The sequence below is a fragment of the Bombina bombina genome, chromosome 4 (assembly GCF_027579735.1).
Source record: "Bombina bombina isolate aBomBom1 chromosome 4, aBomBom1.pri, whole genome shotgun sequence".
NCBI classification, from domain to species: Eukaryota; Metazoa; Chordata; class Amphibia; order Anura; family Bombinatoridae; genus Bombina; species Bombina bombina.
Window position 1 is genome coordinate 442,240,422 of NC_069502.1, and position 20,669 is coordinate 442,261,090.

The 20,669-nt window shown below is 37.5% G+C and overlaps 1 protein-coding gene across 1 annotated transcript in view; it reads right to left on the minus strand.

Moving 5' to 3' along the window:
- Positions 1–20,669, minus strand: part of LOC128656400 (titin-like) — a 491,015-nt gene that overhangs the window by 289,652 nt on the left and 180,694 nt on the right. The window contains exon 47 of the mRNA XM_053710280.1: positions 1,431–1,688. Coding sequence (XP_053566255.1) covers positions 1,431–1,688 — 258 coding nt within the window. The remainder of the gene's footprint in view (positions 1–1,430; positions 1,689–20,669) is intronic.

Below are 20,669 nucleotides of genomic sequence, written 5' to 3' on the forward strand. Positions count from 1 at the left end.
AGTTGCTGACTGGCCAAAGTGCTGTGAGGTGCATGACTTTTATTATGATAAATTATTCAATTATATGGTTCTTTGTTAGACTATTCTTTTACAGTTAATATATTTAATTGGTTTTGGGTGCATACAATGGGCTTGCAAGACCCAACTTAAACTGTAAAAAGACACAAAATTATACTAATATAAACTCATCTTAAGGATTTTCATTGTATTGCTTTCCGTTAGGGATATGCCATTATATTTAAAGGGACAGTATAGTCCAAAATAAACTTTCATGATTTAGATAGAGAATGTAATTTTAAACAATTTTCCAATTTTGCTTTGTTCTCTTGGTATTCTTAGTTGAAAGTTAAACCTAGGAGGTTCATATGCTAATTTCTAAGCCCTTAAAGGCCGCCTCTTTTCTCAGGGCATTTTGACAGTTTTTCACCAATAAAGGGTGTTAGTTCATGTGTGTCATATAGATAACACTGTGCTCACGCATGTGGAGTTCCTAGGAGCTACCACTGATTGGCTAAAATGCATGTCTGTCAAAAGAACTGAAATAGTTTGCAGAGGCTTAGATACAATATAAAGGTAAAAAGTGTATTTATATTACTGTGTTGGTTATGAAAATCTAAGGAATGGGTAATAAAGGGATTATCTTTCTTTTTAAACAACAAAAATTCTGGTGTAGACTGTCCCTTTAATGCAGAGTGCCTACAATTTCAGTAGTTCATATAGTGGGTTGACTTTTAATTAGTCAATACCAATGAAGGCGCTTCTCTTTAAAATCAATTAGAGGTTGATTATATCATCTCTTACTAATGTTTCTAACCAAAATTATATATTATTTTTCTAATGTCCTTGTGGCTACCCACACTATTTTTCTGGGAGTTTATTCATTATTAAAAAAAAATAATATTTATATAATAGAGTCCCGATCTGAGCATTGTTTTTTATTAATGTGCCCATGTGTTCAATCCCTTTGCATAAATTGAATGCATAGAATGAGTGCAGAATTATTTTAAAAAAATTATCTAACAAACTAAACAGGTTATTTTTTTATCAGATTGTTTGTGCAAATGATCACTTTCATCTTTTAAGAGAGAAAGCCTGTGCTTTTCATTTCAACTACCCAATACATGACAATGAGCATTCTAGACTGCAAAAGTTTGATGCCGCTAGAATCTGAAATAACATTCACATGCTTTGTTTTACTTGTATCATACTGAACATTTCCTGCACTGCATTGCCAACAAAGGGGATTAGAAACAGATTAGAAACAGGCAGAGATTTAGAGGTTTAAAGGTTTTAAAGTAAATTAATAGAACAATGTTGGTTGTACAAAGCTGGAGAATGGGTTGTAAAGGCGTTATCTATCATTCTAGACAATAACGTTTTTGAAGTAGACTGTGCTTTAAATAAAATGCTTTCTTTCCGAAGCTACTCACTTGTGTATGTTGATATAGCACTGCTCTCTCCTTGTATGTTACTGTCACCAACAAGAGCAGAGACCAGGAATGTATAATAATTCCCAGGTGTCAGATCTTCAATGGTAACAGAAGCTGAAGTGACAATTTTACTAAATGTTGAATTTTCCTGGATTTGGATCAGATAAGAACTTGTGTTTCCTGTAGGTGGCTCCCAGCTCAGAGATACAGATCTGGTGGTAATGTTGAATTTGATCAGGTTCTTGATAACACCTGGATCTAAAACAGAATCGGAGCAGAATATGTTATAGACAATGTAAATAAAACAAAAACCTCGGTCACATCTTGATCTTTACACTTGTTTTACATAAAACAATATTTTAAAGGGTCAGTCTAGTCAAAAATAAACTTTCATGATTCAGATAGGTCATGCAATTTTAAACAACTTTCCAGTTAACTTTTATCATCAAATTTGCTTTGTTCCCTTGGTGGTATTTTTGAAAAGCTAAACCTAGGTAGGCACAAACTGATTTCTAAACAGCTTAAAACTGCCTCTTAGCTCAGAGCATTTTAACAGTTTTTCAGAGTTAGACAGTACTAGTTCATGTGTGTCATATAGATAACATTATGCTCACTCCCGTGGAGTTATTTAGGAGTCTGCACTGAAACTAAACTGCATGTTTGTCAAAAGCACTGAGATAACGGGCAGTCTGCAGAGGCTTAGATACAAGGTAATCACACAGTTAAATAGTATATTAATATAACTGTGTTGGTTATGCAAAACTGGGGAATGGATAATAAAGGGATTATCTATCTTTTTAAACAATAACAATTCTGGTATAGACTGTCCCTTTAAATAAAACTATACTCCAATAGTTTTCACTTTTATTGTAAGTAAATATTAATAAACTGCAAATGACCTTCAAATGTAAGTAAACAGAGCTAAAGCAAATACTTTAATTTTAAGTATTTTTAAAGATGGAGCATTCAAATACTCAAATTGAAAGAATTTTTCATTACAACAAAATCCTAATTACTTTTTTAAAAATTAGAAGCTTCTAACATATATATATATATATATATATATATATATATATATATATATATATATATATATATATATATATATATATATATATATATATATATATATATATACATACAGGTGGCCCTCGGTTTACGCCGGTTCAATTTGCGCCGTTTCAGAATAACAACATTTTTTTTCAGTCATGTGACTGCTATTGAAATGCATTGAAAAGCAGTGCACTAATTAAAATAGCCAGTATGTGGAGCTGTCCGCTTGTGTTGCAGCAAAGTTAAACAAGCTTAACAGCCTGATATTATCTGTGTACACAGAGCAGACCAGAGCTATCGAGCAAACAAGATCTAGCAGCCACTTCCCTATTATCTTCCTGTCCAGCTGCTTGAGGTGAGGGTGCCTAACTGCCTATTAATCACTGCAGATTGAAATGCATAGAATAGGTGCAGACCCAATAATAACTAACATGCTAACAAGGCAGTGAACTGTTTACAAAAAAATGCAAGTAAAAAAATGTTTTTGTTCATTAAACTTAGTTTGATGATGATGCAGTCTGTTGTGTGATTATTTAATTAGATGCTGCTAGCAAATGTTTTTGTTCATTAAACTTAGTTTGATGATGATGCAGTCTGTTGTGTAATTATTTTATTAGGTGCTGTTAGCAAATGTTTTTGTTCATTAAACTTAGTTTGATGATGATGCAGTCTGTTGTGTAATTATTTTATTAGGTGCTGTTAGCAAATGTTTTTTGTTCATTAAACTTAGTTTGATTATATATTCTGTGTTGTGTGATTATTTGATACTGTTTATAATGCTGTTTAGCATTTAAAATCTTAATTTCAAAGCTTTAAAAATAATGTATTAGGTGTTACTTATGACAATTTTGAGAGGGGTTTGGAACCTAACTCCCTCACTTCTCATTGACTTACATTATAAACTGGGTTTCAATTTATAATGGCTTTGATTTACAACCATTCCTTCTGGAACCTAACCACGGCGTAAACTGAGGGCTACCTGTATCTGTATACTGTATGTATATATATATATATATATATATATAAATAACTAATTGTGTAGTTCATTAACAAATCTAGACAGACCCAGAGGCTTGTTTTCCCACAGAAAACCTCGGAATTACATTGTTTCCAATGCAGCAAGGGATTCTGGGTAAGATATGCAAATTAAGTACACAATGACACACCTTTTTACTTCAGTCTGCTTTTCAGCAGGTTCCCTTTACGCCAGAGTATCGCTGTTCACACAGCTTATAAACTTAGCTAGGGTTAGTGCAGTGATTCATAACCATCCCAGGACAGACTGTTTCGTGGTTTTTGCCACTCATCAGCTGGGAGAAGGTTAGAATCACTGCTGGGTGAAGTTGATTCCAGGCAGAATACAACAACATTTTAAATTAGGGGGAGATAAAAGGCGAGTTTAAAATCCTCCTCTATGCATAAAATATAGAAAAAATAACTCATTGTGTAGTTCATTAACAAATCTAGACAGGCCCAGAGGCTTGTTTTCCCACAGAAAACCTCTGAATTACATTGTTTCCAATGCAGCAAGGGATTCTGGGTAAGATATGCAAATTAAGTACACAATGACACACCTTTTTACTTCAGTCTGCTTTTCAGCAGGTTCCCTTTACGCCAAAGTATCGCTGTTCACACAGCTTATAAACTTAGCTAGGGTTAGTGCAGTGATTCATAACCATCCTAGGACAGACTGTTTCGTGATTTGTTGTATTCTACCTGGAATCAACTTCATCCAGCAGTGATTCTAACCTTCTCCCAGCTGATGAGTGGCAAAAACCAAGAAACAGTCTGTCCTGGGATGGTTATGAATCACTGCACTAACCCTAGCTAAGTTTATAAGCTGTGTGAACAGCGATACTTTGGCGTAAAGGGAACCTGCTGAAAAGCAGACTGAAGTAAAAAGGTGTGTCATTGTGTACTTAATTTGCATATCTTACCCAGAATCCCTTGCTGCATTGGAAACAATGTAATTCCGAGGTTTTCTGTGGGAAAACAAGCCTCTGGGCCTGTCTAGATTTGTTAATGAACTACACAATGAGTTATTTTTTCTATATTTTGTGCGTAGTGGAGGATTTTAAACTCGCCTTTAATCTCCCCCTAATTTAAAATGTTGTTATACACACATATATATATATATATATATATATATATATATATATATATATATATATATATATATATATATAAATCTGCTCGATGGAGTAACATCAGACATCCCCCACACTTTCCCAAAGTCCATTAATAACCCTCTTATTTACATTGTTAAATGAATAATCTGAATGCACAAACGCATATGCAGTTTAAACTTCCGCCTTATGCATGCACACCACCATCGTTAAAGCATGTTGCCAGAACTGTCTAAGGCACTAGTGCATGCACTAGGGAAACAGTGAAATAGCACATGCGCTGGAATCTGGCTATCTACCCGAAACTACGGCAACACAGAAAGCAAGTTACCCTCATGGTAGGTTTGAAAACACCTATAATTTCAGATGAGGATTGCGAGAAAAGAGGTTAAAACTGACAAAGGTGCAAGGTATTTGGGCATGTTTATGATTATTAATAACATATGCAATGAAAAGGTAGAGTAATACTTTTAGGCTTTAATATTCCTTTAAAAATATTATTCACATTATTGATATCATTATGATCACATATATCACAATAAATACATATCAATACATTTGACAATGAAACAAATCTTTAAAAGGGAGACTTATACTGAGTTAAGTTACAAATAAATTTAGATCCTTAAATGCATTCAGAATTTATATGAGGTTAAGAGTAATTTAAGGTGAGTTATATTTCCCAAACTTTTAAAATACATAGGCCTAGATTTAGAGTTTGGCGTTAGCCGTGAAAACCAGCGTTAGAGGCTCCTAACACTGGTTTTAGGCTACCGCCGGTATTTGGAGTCACTCAAAATAGGGTCTAACGCTCACTTTCCAGCCGCGACTTTTCCATACCTCAGATCCCCTTACGTAAATTGCGTATCCTATCTTTTCAATGGGATTTTTATAACTCCGGTATTTAGAGTCATGTCTGAAGTGAGCGTTAGACATCTAACGACAAAACTCCAGCCGCAGGAAAAAAGTCAGTAGTTAAGAGCTTTCTGGGCTAACGCCGGTTTATAAAGCTCTTAACTACTGTGCTCTAAAGTACACTAACACCCATAAACTACCTATGTACCCCTAAACCGAGGTCCCCCCACATCGCCGACACTCGGAAAAAATTTTTTAACCCCTAATCTGCCGACCGCCACCTACGTTATACTTATGTACCCCTAATCTGCTGCCCCTAACACCGCCGACCCCTGTATTATATTTATTAACCCCTAACCTGCCCCCCACAATGTCGCCTCCACCTGCCTACACTTATTAACCCCTAATCTGCCGACCGCAAAGCGCCGCCACCTACGTTATCCTTATGTACCCCAAATCTGCTGCCCCTAACACTGCCGACCCCTATATTATATTTATTAACCCCTAATCTTCCCCCCTCAACGTCGCCTCCACCTGCCTACACTTATTAACCCCTAATCTGCCGACCGCAAAGCGTCGCCACCTACGTTATCCTTATGTACCCCTAATCTGCTGCCCCTAACACCGCCGACCCCTATATTATATTTATTAACCCCTAATCTGCCCCCCTCAACGTCGCCTCCACCTGCCTACACTTATTAACCCCTAATCTGCCGACCGGACCTGAGCGCTACTATAATAAAGTTATTAACCCCTAATCCGCCTCACTAACCCTATAATAAATAGTATTAACCCCTAATCTGCCCTCCCTAACATCGCCGACACCTAACTTCAATTATTAACCCCTAATCTGCTGACCGAATCTTGCCGCTATTCTAATAAATGGATTAACCCCTAAAGCTAAGTCTAACCCTAATACTAACACCCCCCTAGGTTAAATATAATTTTAATCTAATGAAATTAATTAACTCTTATTAAATAAATTATTCCTATTTAAAGCTAAATACTTACCTGTAAAATAAATCCTAATATAGCTACAATATAAATTATAATTATATTATAGCTATTTTAGGATTAATATTTATTTTACAGGTAACTTTGTATTTATTTTAACCAGGTACAATAGCTATTAAATAGTTAAGAACTATTTAATAGCTAAAATAGTTAAAATAATTACAAATTTACCTGTAAAAGAAATCCTAACCTAAGTTACAATTAAAACTAACACTATACTATCAATAAATTAATTAAATAAACTACCTACAATTACCTACAATTAACCTAACACTACACTATCAATAAATTAATTAAATACAATTCCTACAAATAAATACAATTAAATAAACTTGCTAAAGTACAAAAAATAAAAAAGAACTAAGTTACAAAAAATAAAAAAATATCTACAAACATAAGAAAAATATTACAACAATTTTAAACTAATTACACCTACTCTAAGCCCCCTAATAAAACAACAAAGCCCCCCAAAATAAAAAATGCCCTACCCTATTCTAAATTACTAAAGTTAAAAGCTCTTTTACCTTACCAGCCCTGAACAGGGCCCTTTGCGGGGCATGCCCCAAGACGTTCAGCTCTTTTGCCTGTAAAAAAAAAACATACAATCCCCCCCCCCACATTACAACCCACCACCCACCTACCCCTAATCTAACCCAAACCCCCCTTAAATAAACCTAACACTAAGCCCCTGAAGATCATCCTACCTTGTCTTCACCTCACCAGGTATCACCGATCCGTCCTGGCTCCAAAATCTTCATCCAACCCAAGCGGGGGTTGGCGATCCATCATCCGGTGCCTGAAGAGGTCCAGAAGAGGCTCCAAAGTCTTCATCCTATCCGGGAAGAAGAGGCGATCCGGACCGGCAACCATCTTGATCCAAGCGGCATCTTCTATCTTCATCCGATGACGACCGGCTCCATCCTGAAGACCTCCACCGCGGACCCATCTTCTTCCGGCGACGTCCAACTGCAGAATGACGGTTCCTTTAAGGGACGTCATCCAAGATGGCGTCCCTCGAATTCCGATTGGCTGATAGGATTCTATCAGCCAATCAGAATTAAGCTAGGAATATTCTGATTGGCTGATGGAATCAGCCAATTAGAATCAAGTTCAATCCGATTGGCTGATCCAATCAGCCAATCAGATTGAGCTTGCATTCTATTGGCTGTTCCGATCAGCCAATAGAATGCGAGCTCAATCTGATTGGCTGATTGGATCAGCCAATCGGATTGAACTTGATTCTGATTGGCTGATTCCATCAGCCAATCAGAATATTCCTAGCTTAATTCCGATTGGCTGATAGAATCCTATCAGCCAATCGGAATTCGAGGGACGCCATCTTGGATGACGTCCCTTAAAGGAACCGTCATTCTGCAGTTGGACGTCGCCGGAAGAAGATGGGTCCGCGGTGGAGGTCTTCAGGATGGAGCCGGTCGTCATCGGATGAAGATAGAAGATGCCGCTTGGATCAAGATGGTTGCCGGTCCGGATCGCCTCTTCTTCCCGGATAGGATGAAAACTTTGGAGCCTCTTCTGGACCTCTTCAGGCACCGGATGATGGATCGCCAACCCCCGCTTGGGTTGGATGAAGATTTTGGAGCCAGGACGGATCGGTGATACCTGGTGAGGTGAAGACAAGGTAGGATGATCTTCAGGGGCTTAGTGTTAGGTTTATTTAAGGGGGGTTTGGGTTAGATTAGGGGTATGTGGGTGGTGGGTTGTAATGTTGGGGGGGGTATTGTATGTTTTTTTTTTACAGGCAAAAGAGCTGAACTTCTTGGGGCATGCCCTGCAAAGGGCCCTGTTCAGGGCTGGTAAGGTAAAAGAGCTTTTAACTTTAGTAATTTAGAATAGGGTAGGGCATTTTTTATTTTGGGGGGCTTTGTTGTTTTATTAGGGGGCTTAGAGTAGGTGTAATTAGTTTAAAATTGTTGTAATATTTTTCTTATGTTTGTAGATATTTTTTTATTTTTTGTAACTTAGTTCTTTTTTATTTTTTGTACTTTAGCAAGTTTATTTAATTGTATTTATTTGTAGGAATTGTATTTAATTAATTTATTGATAGTGTAGTGTTAGGTTAATTGTAGGTAATTGTAGGTAGTTTATTTAATTAATTTATTGATAGTATAGTGTTAGTTTTAATTGTAACTTAGGTTAGGATTTCTTTTACAGGTAAATTTGTAATTATTTTAACTATTTTAGCTATTAAATAGTTCTTTACTATTTAATAGCTATTGTACCTGGTTAAAATAAATACAAAGTTACCTGTAAAATAAATATTAATCCTAAAATAGCTATAATATAATTATAATTTATATTGTAGCTATATTAGGATTTATTTTACAGGTAAGTATTTAGCTTTAAATAGGAATAATTTATTTAATAAGAGTTAATTAATTTCGTTAGATTAAAATTATATTTAACTTAGGGGGGTGTTAGTGTTAGGGTTAGACTTAGCTTTAGGGGTTAATACATTTATTAGAATAGCGGTGAGCTCCGGTCGGCAGATTAGGGGTTAATAATTGAAGTTAGGTGTCGGCGATGTTAGGGAGGGCAGATTAGGGGTTAATACTATTTAATATAGGGTTAGTGAGGCGGATTAGGGGTTAATAACTTTATTATAGTAGCGCTCAGGTCCGCTCGGCAGATTAGGGGTTAATAAGTGTAGGCAGGTGGAGGCGACGTTGAGGGGGGCAGATTAGGGGTTAATAAATATAATATAGGGGTCGGCGATGTTAGGGAACCAGATTAGGGGTACATAGGGATAATGTAAGTAGCGGCGGTTTACGGAGCGGCAGATTAGGGGTTAATAATAATATGCAGGGGTCAGCGATAGCGGGGGCGGCAGATTAGGGGTTAATAAGTGTAAGGTTAGGGGTGTTTAGACTCGGGGTACATGTTAGAGTGTTAAGTGCAGACGTAGGAAGGGTTACCGCATAGCAAAGAATGGGGCTGCGTTAGGAGCTGAACGCGGCTTTTTTGCAGGTGTTAGGTTTTTTTTCAGCTCAAACAGCCCCATTGTTTCCTATGGGGGAATCATGCACGAGCACGTTTTTGAGGCTGGCCGCGTAAGCAACTCTGGTATCGAGAGTTGAAGCTGCGTTAAAAATGCTCTACGCTCCTTTTTTGGAGCCTAACGCAGCCTTTATGTGGACTCTCGATACCAGAGTTATTTTTATGGTGCGGCCAGAAAAAAGCCGGCGTTAGTTTTTCGGGTCGTTACCGACAAAACTCCAAATCTAGCCGATATTTTTTTTAAATTCTAAAATAAAACGCATTTGATAATAAATAGTAATAAAGGAGATAATTAAGAAGATGCATGTAACAAGATTTCCTTAAATATATTCTGGAAGGAATATTATATGTTGCTAACATTTTATATTCACGATAAAAGTCCCTGTTAAGTTAACATATATTATAATAAAAAATAAATTACCTATATGTTTGTTTCAATTACTTTCCATGAGTACATATTGGTAAATATGTATATTTGTACTTTAAAGATTTTTTATTTAATACTTGTTACAGTCTGCTCAGTGAGATCTTTCAGACATAAATAATATTTAATATTACACATTTCAGAGAATAGTTTTATTCTTTTCTGTCTTGTAGAAGCTCTCCCAATTGCGCTGTTTTAGGATAATTTGCGATTAAAATGAAGGTCAATTTAGATGAATCGGTGCCCGGTTTTAAATAATCCTATTAAATACTTACTGTTTAATCTTCCCAGCCGCTCCAGCGATTTCCCGGCCGTCGGAAGCCTCCTTATACATCAGAAATGGCGAATCCGGCTTCCTCCAATCACGGCTTCCCCCCCCCCCCGGGGGAATCATGGCGTGAGGCAATGCGATGCTTGGAGGAAGCCGGATTCGTCATTTTGGACTCGCGAAGAGGGCTTGCGATGGGCGGAGGAAGCGCTGGAGCGGCTGTCAGGATTAAAAGGTAAGTATTGGAAGAAAATGAGTGAAATGTCAATTTTGAGAAATTAAAGTGCCCTTGTTTTTAATAGGTTTATTAAAGGACCAGTCAGCACAGTAGATTTGCATAATCAACAAATGCAAGATAAAAAGGCAATGCAATAGCACTTAGTCTGAACTTCAAATGAGTAGTAGATTTTTTTCTGACAATTTTAAAAGTTATGTCTTTTTCCACTCCCCCTGTACCATGTGACAGTCATCAGCCAATTATAAATGCATAAATATACCATGTGACAGCCATCAGCCATTCACAAATGTATACACACTTATTCTTGCACATGCTCAGTAGGAGCTGGTGACTCAAAAAGTGTAACTATAAAAAGACTGTGCACATTTAGTTAATGTAAGTAAATTGGAAAGTTGTTTAAAATGGCATGCTCTATCTGAATAATGAAAGTTTAATTTTGATTGTGTCCCTATATAAAACGGGCACCGATTCATCGAAATTGACCTTCACTTTAAGTTTTAATAATGTCTTTAGCCATCAGGCATGGATACAAGAGAAGATTATTGGGTAGTATTCTGCTCCAGCATGTTTATTTTGTTTTGTTTTATTTGTCATATTATATTATATAGGTATTATCTTACATCATTGTTTAAAACAATAGAGATATAATTAAAACAGTGCATGGCAAAGAATTTTTTTTCTTTCTGTTATCTGCAATAATAGCAAACATTAAAAGGAAATTAAACACTTTGGCCTAGATTTAGAGTTGGTCGGTAGCCGTTAAAACCAGCGTTAGAGGCTCCTAACGCTGGTTTTGGGCTACCGCCGGTATTTGGAGTCAGTCAGGAAAGGGTCTAACGCTCACTTTCCAGCCGCGACTTTTCCATACCGCAGATCCCCTTACGTCAATTGCATATCCTATCTTTTCAATGGGATCTTTCTAACTCCGGTATTTAGAGTCGTGGCTGAAGTTAGCGTTAGAAATAGTACACTAACACCCATAAACTACCTATGTACCCCTAAACCGAGGTCCCCCCACATCGCCGCCACTCGATTAAATTTTTTTAACCCCTAATCTGCCGACCGCCACCTACGTTATACTTATGTACCCCTAATCTGCTGCCCCTAACACTGCCGACCCCTATATTATATTTATTAACCCCTAACCTGCCCCCCACAACGTCGCCGCCAGCTACCTACAATAATTAACCATTAATCTGCCGACTGCCACCTACGTTATCCTTATGTACCCCTAATCTGCTGCCCCTAACACCGCCGACCCCTATATTATATTTATTAGCCCCTAATCTGCCCCCCTCAACGTCGCCTCCACCTGCCTACACTTATTAACCCCTAATCTGCCGAGCGGATCTCACCGCTACTATAATAAAGTTATTAACCCCTAATCCGCCTCACTCCCGCCTCAATAACCCTATAATAAATAGTATTAACCCCTAATCTGCCCTCTCATATCATCTCTTACTAATGTTTCTAACCAAAATTATATATTATTTTTCTAATGTCATTGTGGCTAACCACACTATTTTGCATTTTTCTGGGAGTTTATTCATTATTAAAAAAAAAAATATATTTATATAATAGAGTCCCGATCTGAGCATTGTTTTTTATTAATGTGCCCATGTGTTCAATCCCTTTGCATAAATTGAATGCATAGAATGCGTGCAGAATTATTTAAAAAAAAATGATCTAACAAAATAAACAGGTTATTTTTTTTATCAGATTGTTTGTGCAAATGATCACTTTCATCTTTTAAGAGAGAAAGCCTGTGCTTTTCATTTCAACTACCCAATACATGACAATGAGCATTCTAGACTGCAAAAGTTTGATGCCACTAGAATCTGAAATAACATTCACATGCTTTGTTTTACTTGTATCATACTGAACATTTCCTGCACTGCATTGCCAACAAAGGGGATTAGAAACAGATTAGAAACAGGCAGAGATTTAGAGGTTTAAAGGTTTTAAAGTAAATTAATAGAACAATGTTGGTTGTACAAAGCTGGAGAATGGGTTGTAAAGGCGTTATCTATCATTCTAGACAATAACGTTTTTGAAGTAGACTGTGCTTTAAATAAAATGCTTTCTTTCCGAAGCTACTCACTTGTGTATGTTGATATAGCACTGCTCTCTCCTTGTATGTTACTGTCACCAACAAGAGCAGAGACCAGGAATGTATAATAATTCCCAGGTGTCAGATCTTCAATGGTAACAGAAGCTGAAGTGACAATTTTACTAAATGTTGAATTTTCCTGGATTTGGATCAGATAAGAACTTGTGTTTCCTGTAGGTGGCTCCCAGCTCAGAGATACAGATCTGGTGGTAATGTTGAATTTGATCAGGTTCTTGATAACACCTGGGGGTCGATCCGATATAAATCGTCGCCCGCAAAAGCCGGCGACGCCAATATTTGCGCGGGTTTGGTATCACATATACGGCGTAACCTAGAAGTTACGCCCGTATATTTCTGCCGTCGCCCGCAGTTTTTTGGGCCATAGGCAGGTATACCAAACCCGCGCAGTTTGGTATCCAATATGCAGCGTAAGGACTTACGTGGCGAAAATGGAGAAAACTTACTCCATTTTCACCTCGCCACAAAAAGCAGCCGTAAGAAGCCTTACGCTGACTATTGGAGCCCCGTAACTCCCTAAACTAACTAGAAAATAAACCTAACACCTAACGCATGCGCAATGTCTATCTCCCTGTCAACCGCGATCTGCTAAAATAAACCTAACACCTAACGCATGCGCAATGTCTATCTCCCTGTCAACCGCGATCCCCCCCCCCCCCCCGAAATCCCTAATAAAGTTATTACCCCCTAAACCGCCGCTCCCGGACCCCGCCGCCATCTACATAAACTAACCCCCTACTGTGAGCCTCTAAAACCGCCGCCATCTACCTTATCTATCCCCTAATCTGACCCCTTACACCGCCGCCACCTATATAAAAATTATTAACCCCTAATCTAATCCCCCTATACCGCCGCCAGCTATATTAATATTATTAACCCCTAATGTAAGCCCCTTACACAGCCGCCATCTCTATTAAAATGATTAACCCCTAATTTAATCTACCTACCCCGCCGCCAGCTATATTATCTATATTAACCCTAAGTATATTATAGTTAATATAGGTATTACATTATATATATTAACTATATTAACCCTAACTATATTAGGGTTAATATAGTTAATATAGTTACTATAGTATTTATATTAACTATATTAACTCTATCTAACCCTAACTAAATTTATATTAAATTAATCTAATTCATTTATAAACTAAAATATTCCTATTTAAAACTAAATACTTACCTATAAAATAAACCCTAAGATAGCTACAATATAATTAATAATTACATTGTAGCTATGTTAGGGTTAATATTTATTTTACAGGTAAATTGTTAATTATTTTAACTAGGTATAATAGATATTAAATAGTTATTAACTATTTAATATCTACCTAGTTAAAATAATTACCCAATTACCTGTAAAATAAATCCTAACCCAAGTTACAAATACACCTACACTATCAATAAATTTAATAAACTACAAACATCTATCTAAAAATACAATTAAATTAACTAAACTAAATTACAAAAAATAAAAAAAAGATTACAAGATTTTTAAGCTAATTACACCTATTCTAAGCCCCCTAATAAAATAATAAACCCCCAAAATAAAAAAAATTCCCTGCCCTATTCTAAATTCAACAAATTTCAAAGCTCTTTACCTTACCAGCCCTTAAAAGGGCCTTTTGTGGGGCATGCCCCAAAGAATTCAGCTCTTTTGCATTCAACAAATACAATCCCCCCCCCCCCATTACAACCCACCACCCACATACCCCTATTCTAAACCCACCCAAACCCCCCTTAAAAAAGCCTAACACTACCCCCCTGAAGATCTCCCTACCTTGTCTTCACCACACCGGGCCGAACTCCTGATCCGATCCGGGCGATGTCTTCCTCCAAGCGGCAAAGAAGAATTCTTCCTCCGGCGATGTCATCCTCCAAGCGGCAAAGAAGAATTCTTCCTCCGGCGACGTCTTCCTCCAAGCGGCAGCAAAGTCTTCATTCTTCCGGCGGCATCTTCAATCTTCTTTCTTCGCTCCGCCGCCGCGGAGCATCCATCCCGGCCGACTGCTGAACTTGGAATGAGGTACCTTTAAATGACGTCATCCAAGATGGCGTCCGCCGAATTCCGATTGGCTGATAGGATTCTATCAGCCAATCGGAATTAAGTTAAAAAAATCTGATTGGCTGATTGAATCAGCCAATCAGATTCAAGTTCAATCCGATTGGCTGATCCAATCAGCCAATCAGATTGAGCTCGCATTCTATTGGCTGTTCCGATCAGCCAATAGAATGCGAGCTCAATCTGATTGGCTGATTCAATCAGCCAATCAGATTTTTTTAACTTAATTCCGATTGGCTGATAGAATCCTATCAGCCAATCGGAATTCGGCGGACGCCATCTTGGATGACGTCATTTAAAGGTACCTCATTCCAAGTTCAGCAGTCGGCCGGGATGGATGCTCCGCGGCGGCGGAGCGAAGAAAGAAGATTGAAGATGCCGCCGGAAGAATGAAGACTTTGCTGCCGCTTGGAGGAAGACGTCGCCGGAGGAAGAATTCTTCTTTGCCGCTTGGAGGATGACATCGCCGGAGGAAGAATTCTTCTTTGCCGCTTGGAGGAAGACATCGCCCGGATCGGATCAGGAGTTCAGCCCGGTGTGGTGAAGACAAGGTAGGGAGATCTTCAGGGGGGTAGTGTTAGGCTTTTTTAAGGGGGGTTTGGGTGGGTTTAGAATAGGGGTATGTGGGTGGTGGGTTGTAATGGGGGGGGGGTATTGTATTTGTTGAATGCAAAAGAGCTGAATTCTTTGGGGCATGCCCCACAAAAGGCCCTTTTAAGGGCTGGTAAGGTAAAGAGCTTTGAAATTTGTTGAATTTAGAATAGGGCAGGGAATTTTTTTTATTTTGGGGGTTTATTATTTTATTAGGGGGCTTAGAATAGGTGTAATTAGCTTAAAAATCTTGTAATCTTTTTTTTATTTTTTGTAATTTAGTGTTTGTTTTTTTTTGTAATTTAGTTTAGTTAATTTAATTGTATTTTTAGATAGATGTTTGTAGTTTATTAAATTTATTGATAGTGTAGGTGTATTTGTAACTTGGGTTAGGATTTATTTTACAGGTAATTGGGTAATTATTTTAACTAGGTAGATATTAAATAGTTAATAACTATTTAATATCTATTATACCTAGTTAAAATAATTAACAATTTACCTGTAAAATAAATATTAACCCTAACATAGCTACAATTTAATTATTAATTATATTGTAGCTATCTTAGGGTTTATTTTATAGGTAAGTATTTAGATTTAAATAGGAATATTTTAGTTTATAAATAAATTAGATTAATTTAATATAAATTTAGTTAGAGGTGTTAGGGTTAGATAGAGTTAATATAGTTAATATAAATACTATAGTAACTATATTAACTATATTAACCCTAATATAATTAGGGTTAATATAGTTAATATATATAATGTAATACCTATATTAACTATAATATACTTAGGGTTAATATAGATAATATAGCTGGCGGCGGGGTAGGTAGATTAAATTAGGGGTTAATCATTTTAATAGAGATGGCGGCGGTGTAAGGGGCTTACATTAGGGGTTAATAATTTTAATATAGATGGCGGCGGTGTTAGGGGCTCACTTTAGGGGGTTATAGATATAATATAGCTGGCGGCGGGGTACGGGAGCGGCGGTTTAGGGGTTAATAACTTTATTAGGTTGCGGCGGGGTAAAGGAGCGGCGGTTTAGGGGTTAATAGCTTTTTTATTGTTAGGCTAGTGAGGGGGGATAGCGGATAGAGGGTTAGACAGTGCGGGCTATGTTAGGGAGGCGTGTTAGACAGTGCGGGCTATGTTAGGGAGGCGTGTTAGACAGTGCGGGTGTTTTAGACTTTAGTCAGGTTTTATAGGCGCCGGCAGTTTCTAACGTGCCGCAAGTCACTGGCGACGCCAGAAATTTGTACTTACGCAGATTTCTGGACATCGCTGGTTTGTGAGACTTACGGCACGTTAGCATCTGACGGCGACTTATATGGGATGGCTCGAGTTGCGAGCTGAAACTGCGGGCGACGCCGGTCTCCTCGCTTGCGCCGCAAACTGCGATCTATATTGGATCGCGCCCCTGGATCTAAAACAGAATCAGAGCAGAATATGTTATAGACAATGTAAATAAAACAAAAACCTCGGTCACATCTTGATCTTTACACTTGTTTTACATAAAACAATATTTTAAAGGGTCAGTCTAGTCAAAAATAAACTTTCATGATTCAGATAGGTCATGCAATTTTAAACAACTTTCCAGTTAACTTTTATCATCAAATTTGCTTTGTTCCCTTGGTGGTATTTTTGAAAAGCTAAACCTAGGTAGGCACAAACTGATTTCTAAACAGTTTAAAACTGCCTCAGCTCAGAGCATTTTAACAGTTTTTCAGAGTTAGACAGTACTAGTTCATGTGTGTCATATAGATAACATTATGCTCACTCCCGTGGAGTTATTTAGGAGTCTGCACTGATTGGCTAAACTGCATGTTTGTCAAAAGCACTGAGATAAGGGGCAGTCTGCAGAGGCTTAGATGCAAGGTAATCACACAGGTAAATAGTATATTAATATAATTGTGTTGGTTATGCAAAACTGGGGAATGGGTAATAAAGGGATTGTCTATCTTTTTAAACAATAACAATTCTGGTTTAGACTGTCCCTTTAAATAAAACTATACTCCAATAGTTTTCACTTTTATTGTAAGTAAATATTAATAAACTGCAAATGTCCTTCAAATGCAGGTAAACAGAGCTAAAGCAAATACTTTAATTTTAAAGTATTTTTAAAGATGGAGCATTCAAATACTCAGATTGAAAGAATTTTTCATTACAACAAAATCCTAATTACTTTTTTTAAAAAAATTAGAAGCTTCTAACATATATATACAGTGGGGAAAAAAGTATTTAGTCAGCCACCAATTGTGCAAGTTCTCCCACTTAAGTTGAGAGAGGCCTGTAATTTTCATCATAGGTATACCTCAACTATGAGAGACAAAATGTGGAAACAAATCCAGACAATCAAATTGTCTGATTTGGAAAGAATTTATTTGCAAATTATGGTGGAAAATAAGTATTTGGTCACCTACAAACAAACAAAATTTCTGGCTCTCACAGACCTGTATCTTCTTCTTTAAGAGGCTCCTCTGTCCTCCAGTCATTACCTGTATTAACGGCACCCAGTCACACTCCAAACTCCACTATGGTGAAGGACAAAGAGTTGTCGAAGGACACCAGAAACAAAATTGAAGACCTGCACCGGGCTGGGAAGACTCAATCTGCAATAGGCAAGCAGCTTGGTGTGAAGAAATCAACTGTGGGAGCAATAATTAGAAAATGGAAGACATACAAGACCACTGATAATCTCCCTTGATCTTGGGCTCCACGCAAGATCTCACCCCGTGGGGTCAAAATGATCACAGGAACGGTGAGCAAACATCCCAGGACCACACGGGGGGACCTAGTGAATGACCTGCAGAGAGCTGGGACCAACGTAACAAAGGCTACCATCAGTAACACACTACGCTGCCAGGGACTCAGATCCTGCAGTGCCAGACGTGTCCCCCTACTTAAGCCAGTACATGTCCAGGCCCGTCTGAAGTATGCTAGAGAGCATTTGGATGATCCAGAAGCGGATTGGGAGAATGTCATATGGTCAGATGAAACCAAAGTAGAACTGTTTGGTAGAAACACAACCCGTCGTGTTTGGAGGAGAGAGAACACCATACCTACTGTGAAGCATGGGGGTGGCAACATCATGCTTTGGGGCTGTTTCTCTGCAAAGGGAACAGGACGACTGATTTGTGTACACGAAAGAATGAATGCGGCCATGTATCTTGAGATTTTGAGTGCAAACCTCCTTCCATCAGCAAGGGCATTGAAGATGAAATGTGGATGGGTCTTTCAGCATGACAATGATCCCAAACACACCACCCGGGCAACGAAGGAGTGGCTTCGTAAGAAGCATTTCAAGGTCCTGGAGTGGCCTAGCCAGTCTCCAGATCTCAACCCCATAGAAAACCTTTGGAGGGAGTTGAAAGTCTGTGTTGCCCAGCGACAGCCCCAAAACATCACTGCTCTAGAGGAGATCTGCATGCAAGAATGGGCCAACATACCAGCAACAGTGTGTGACAACCTTGTGAAGACTTACAGAAAGCGTTTGACCTCTGTCATTGCCAACAAAGGATATATAACAAAGTATTGAGATGAACTTTTGATATTGACCAAATACTTATTTTCCACCATAATTTGCAAATAAATTATTTCCAAATCAGACAATGTGATTGTCTGGATTTGTTTCCACATTTTGTCTCTCATAGTTGAGGTATACCTATGATGAAAATTACAGGCCTCTCTCATCTTCTTAAGTGGGAGAACTTGCACAATTGGTGGCTGACTAAATAATTTTTTCCCCCACTATATATATATATATATATATATATATATATATATATATATATATATATATATATATATATATATATACATACAGGTGGCCCTCGGTTTACGCCGGTTCAATTTGCGCCGTTTCAGAATAACAACATTTTTTTTCAGTCATGTGACTGCTATTGAAATGCATTGAAAAGCAGTAAACTAATTAAAATAGCCAGTATGTGGAGCTGTCCGCTTGTGTTGCAGAAAAGTTAAACAAGCTTAACAGCCTGATATTATCTGTGTACATAGAGCAGACCAGAGCTATCGAGCAAACAATATCTAGCAGTCACTTCCCTATTATCTTCCTGTCCAGCTGCTTGAGGTGAGGGTGCCTAACTGCCTATTAATCACTGCAGATTGAAATGCATGGAATAGGTGCAGACCCAATATTATCTAACATGCTAACAAGGCAGAGAACTGTTTACAGAAAAATGCAAGTAAAAAAATGTTTTTGTTCATTAAACTTAGTTTGATGATGATGCAGTCTGTTGTGTGATTATTTAATTAGATGCTGCAAGCAAATGTTTTTTGTTCATTAAACTTAGTTTGATGATGATGCAGTCTGTTGTGTAATTATTTTATTAGGTGCTGTTAGCAAATGTTTTTTGTTCATTAAACTTAGTTTGATTATATATTCTGTGTTGTGTGATTATTTGATACTGTTTATTTCAAGTCTTCATTTCAAAGCTTTAAAAATAATGTATTAGGTGTTACTTATGACAATTTTGAGAGGGGTTTGGAACCTAACTCCCTCACTTAAGCCGTTATGGCTAAATAAAAATGTGTTAAAAGAAATTAGGAAAAAACGTAGGGCATTTAAATTATTAAAAGAAAATAGTACAGACTCAGCATACAATATTTATAAGGAATGTAACAAAGCATGCAAGAAAGCAATCAAATTAGCCAAAATTGAAAATGAAAAATTAATTGCCAAGGATTCTAAGTCTAACCCTAAAAGGTTCTTTAAGTACATAAATAGCATAAAAACTAAGGATAATATAGGTACATTAAAATGTGTGGAGGGTAGCATGATAAATAATGACAGGGAGAAGGCTGAGGTACTAAACCAGTTTTTTTCTTCAGTATACACAAGAGAGGAACCATTGAATGATACTTTGGAACAGAATAGAACATGCCAGTCCATACCACTAACTGGGTTTTGTTTAGAGGATATCAGGAAAAAACTAAAAAATATTAAGGTAAATAAAACTCCAGGCCCAGATGGAATACACCCAAGGGTGTTAAGTGAACTTAGCACTGTTATAGACAAACCTTTACTATTAATTTTTCAAGACTCATTATCCTCAGGCATGGAACCCCAGGATTGGCGTAAAGCTGATGTGGTGCCACTCTTCAAAAAGGGAAGCAGTGATGATCCAGGAAGCTATAGACCAGTTAGTCTGACATCAATAGTGGGGAAGATATTTGAAGGGATTATAAGGGATTATATTGATGAGCATATTCGTGTAAACAAGATTATGAGTTCTAATCAGCATGGCTTTAGGAGAAATAGATCATGTCAAACTAATCTAATTAGATTCTACGAGGAAGTAAGTAAAAATATAGATAAAGGGGAATCAGTTGATGTGATATACTTAGATTTTGCAAAGGCATTTGATACAGTGCCACATGAGAGATTAATGCACAAAATTAAGGGACTGGGAATAGCTGAAAATGTTAGCTCATGGATAAATAACTGG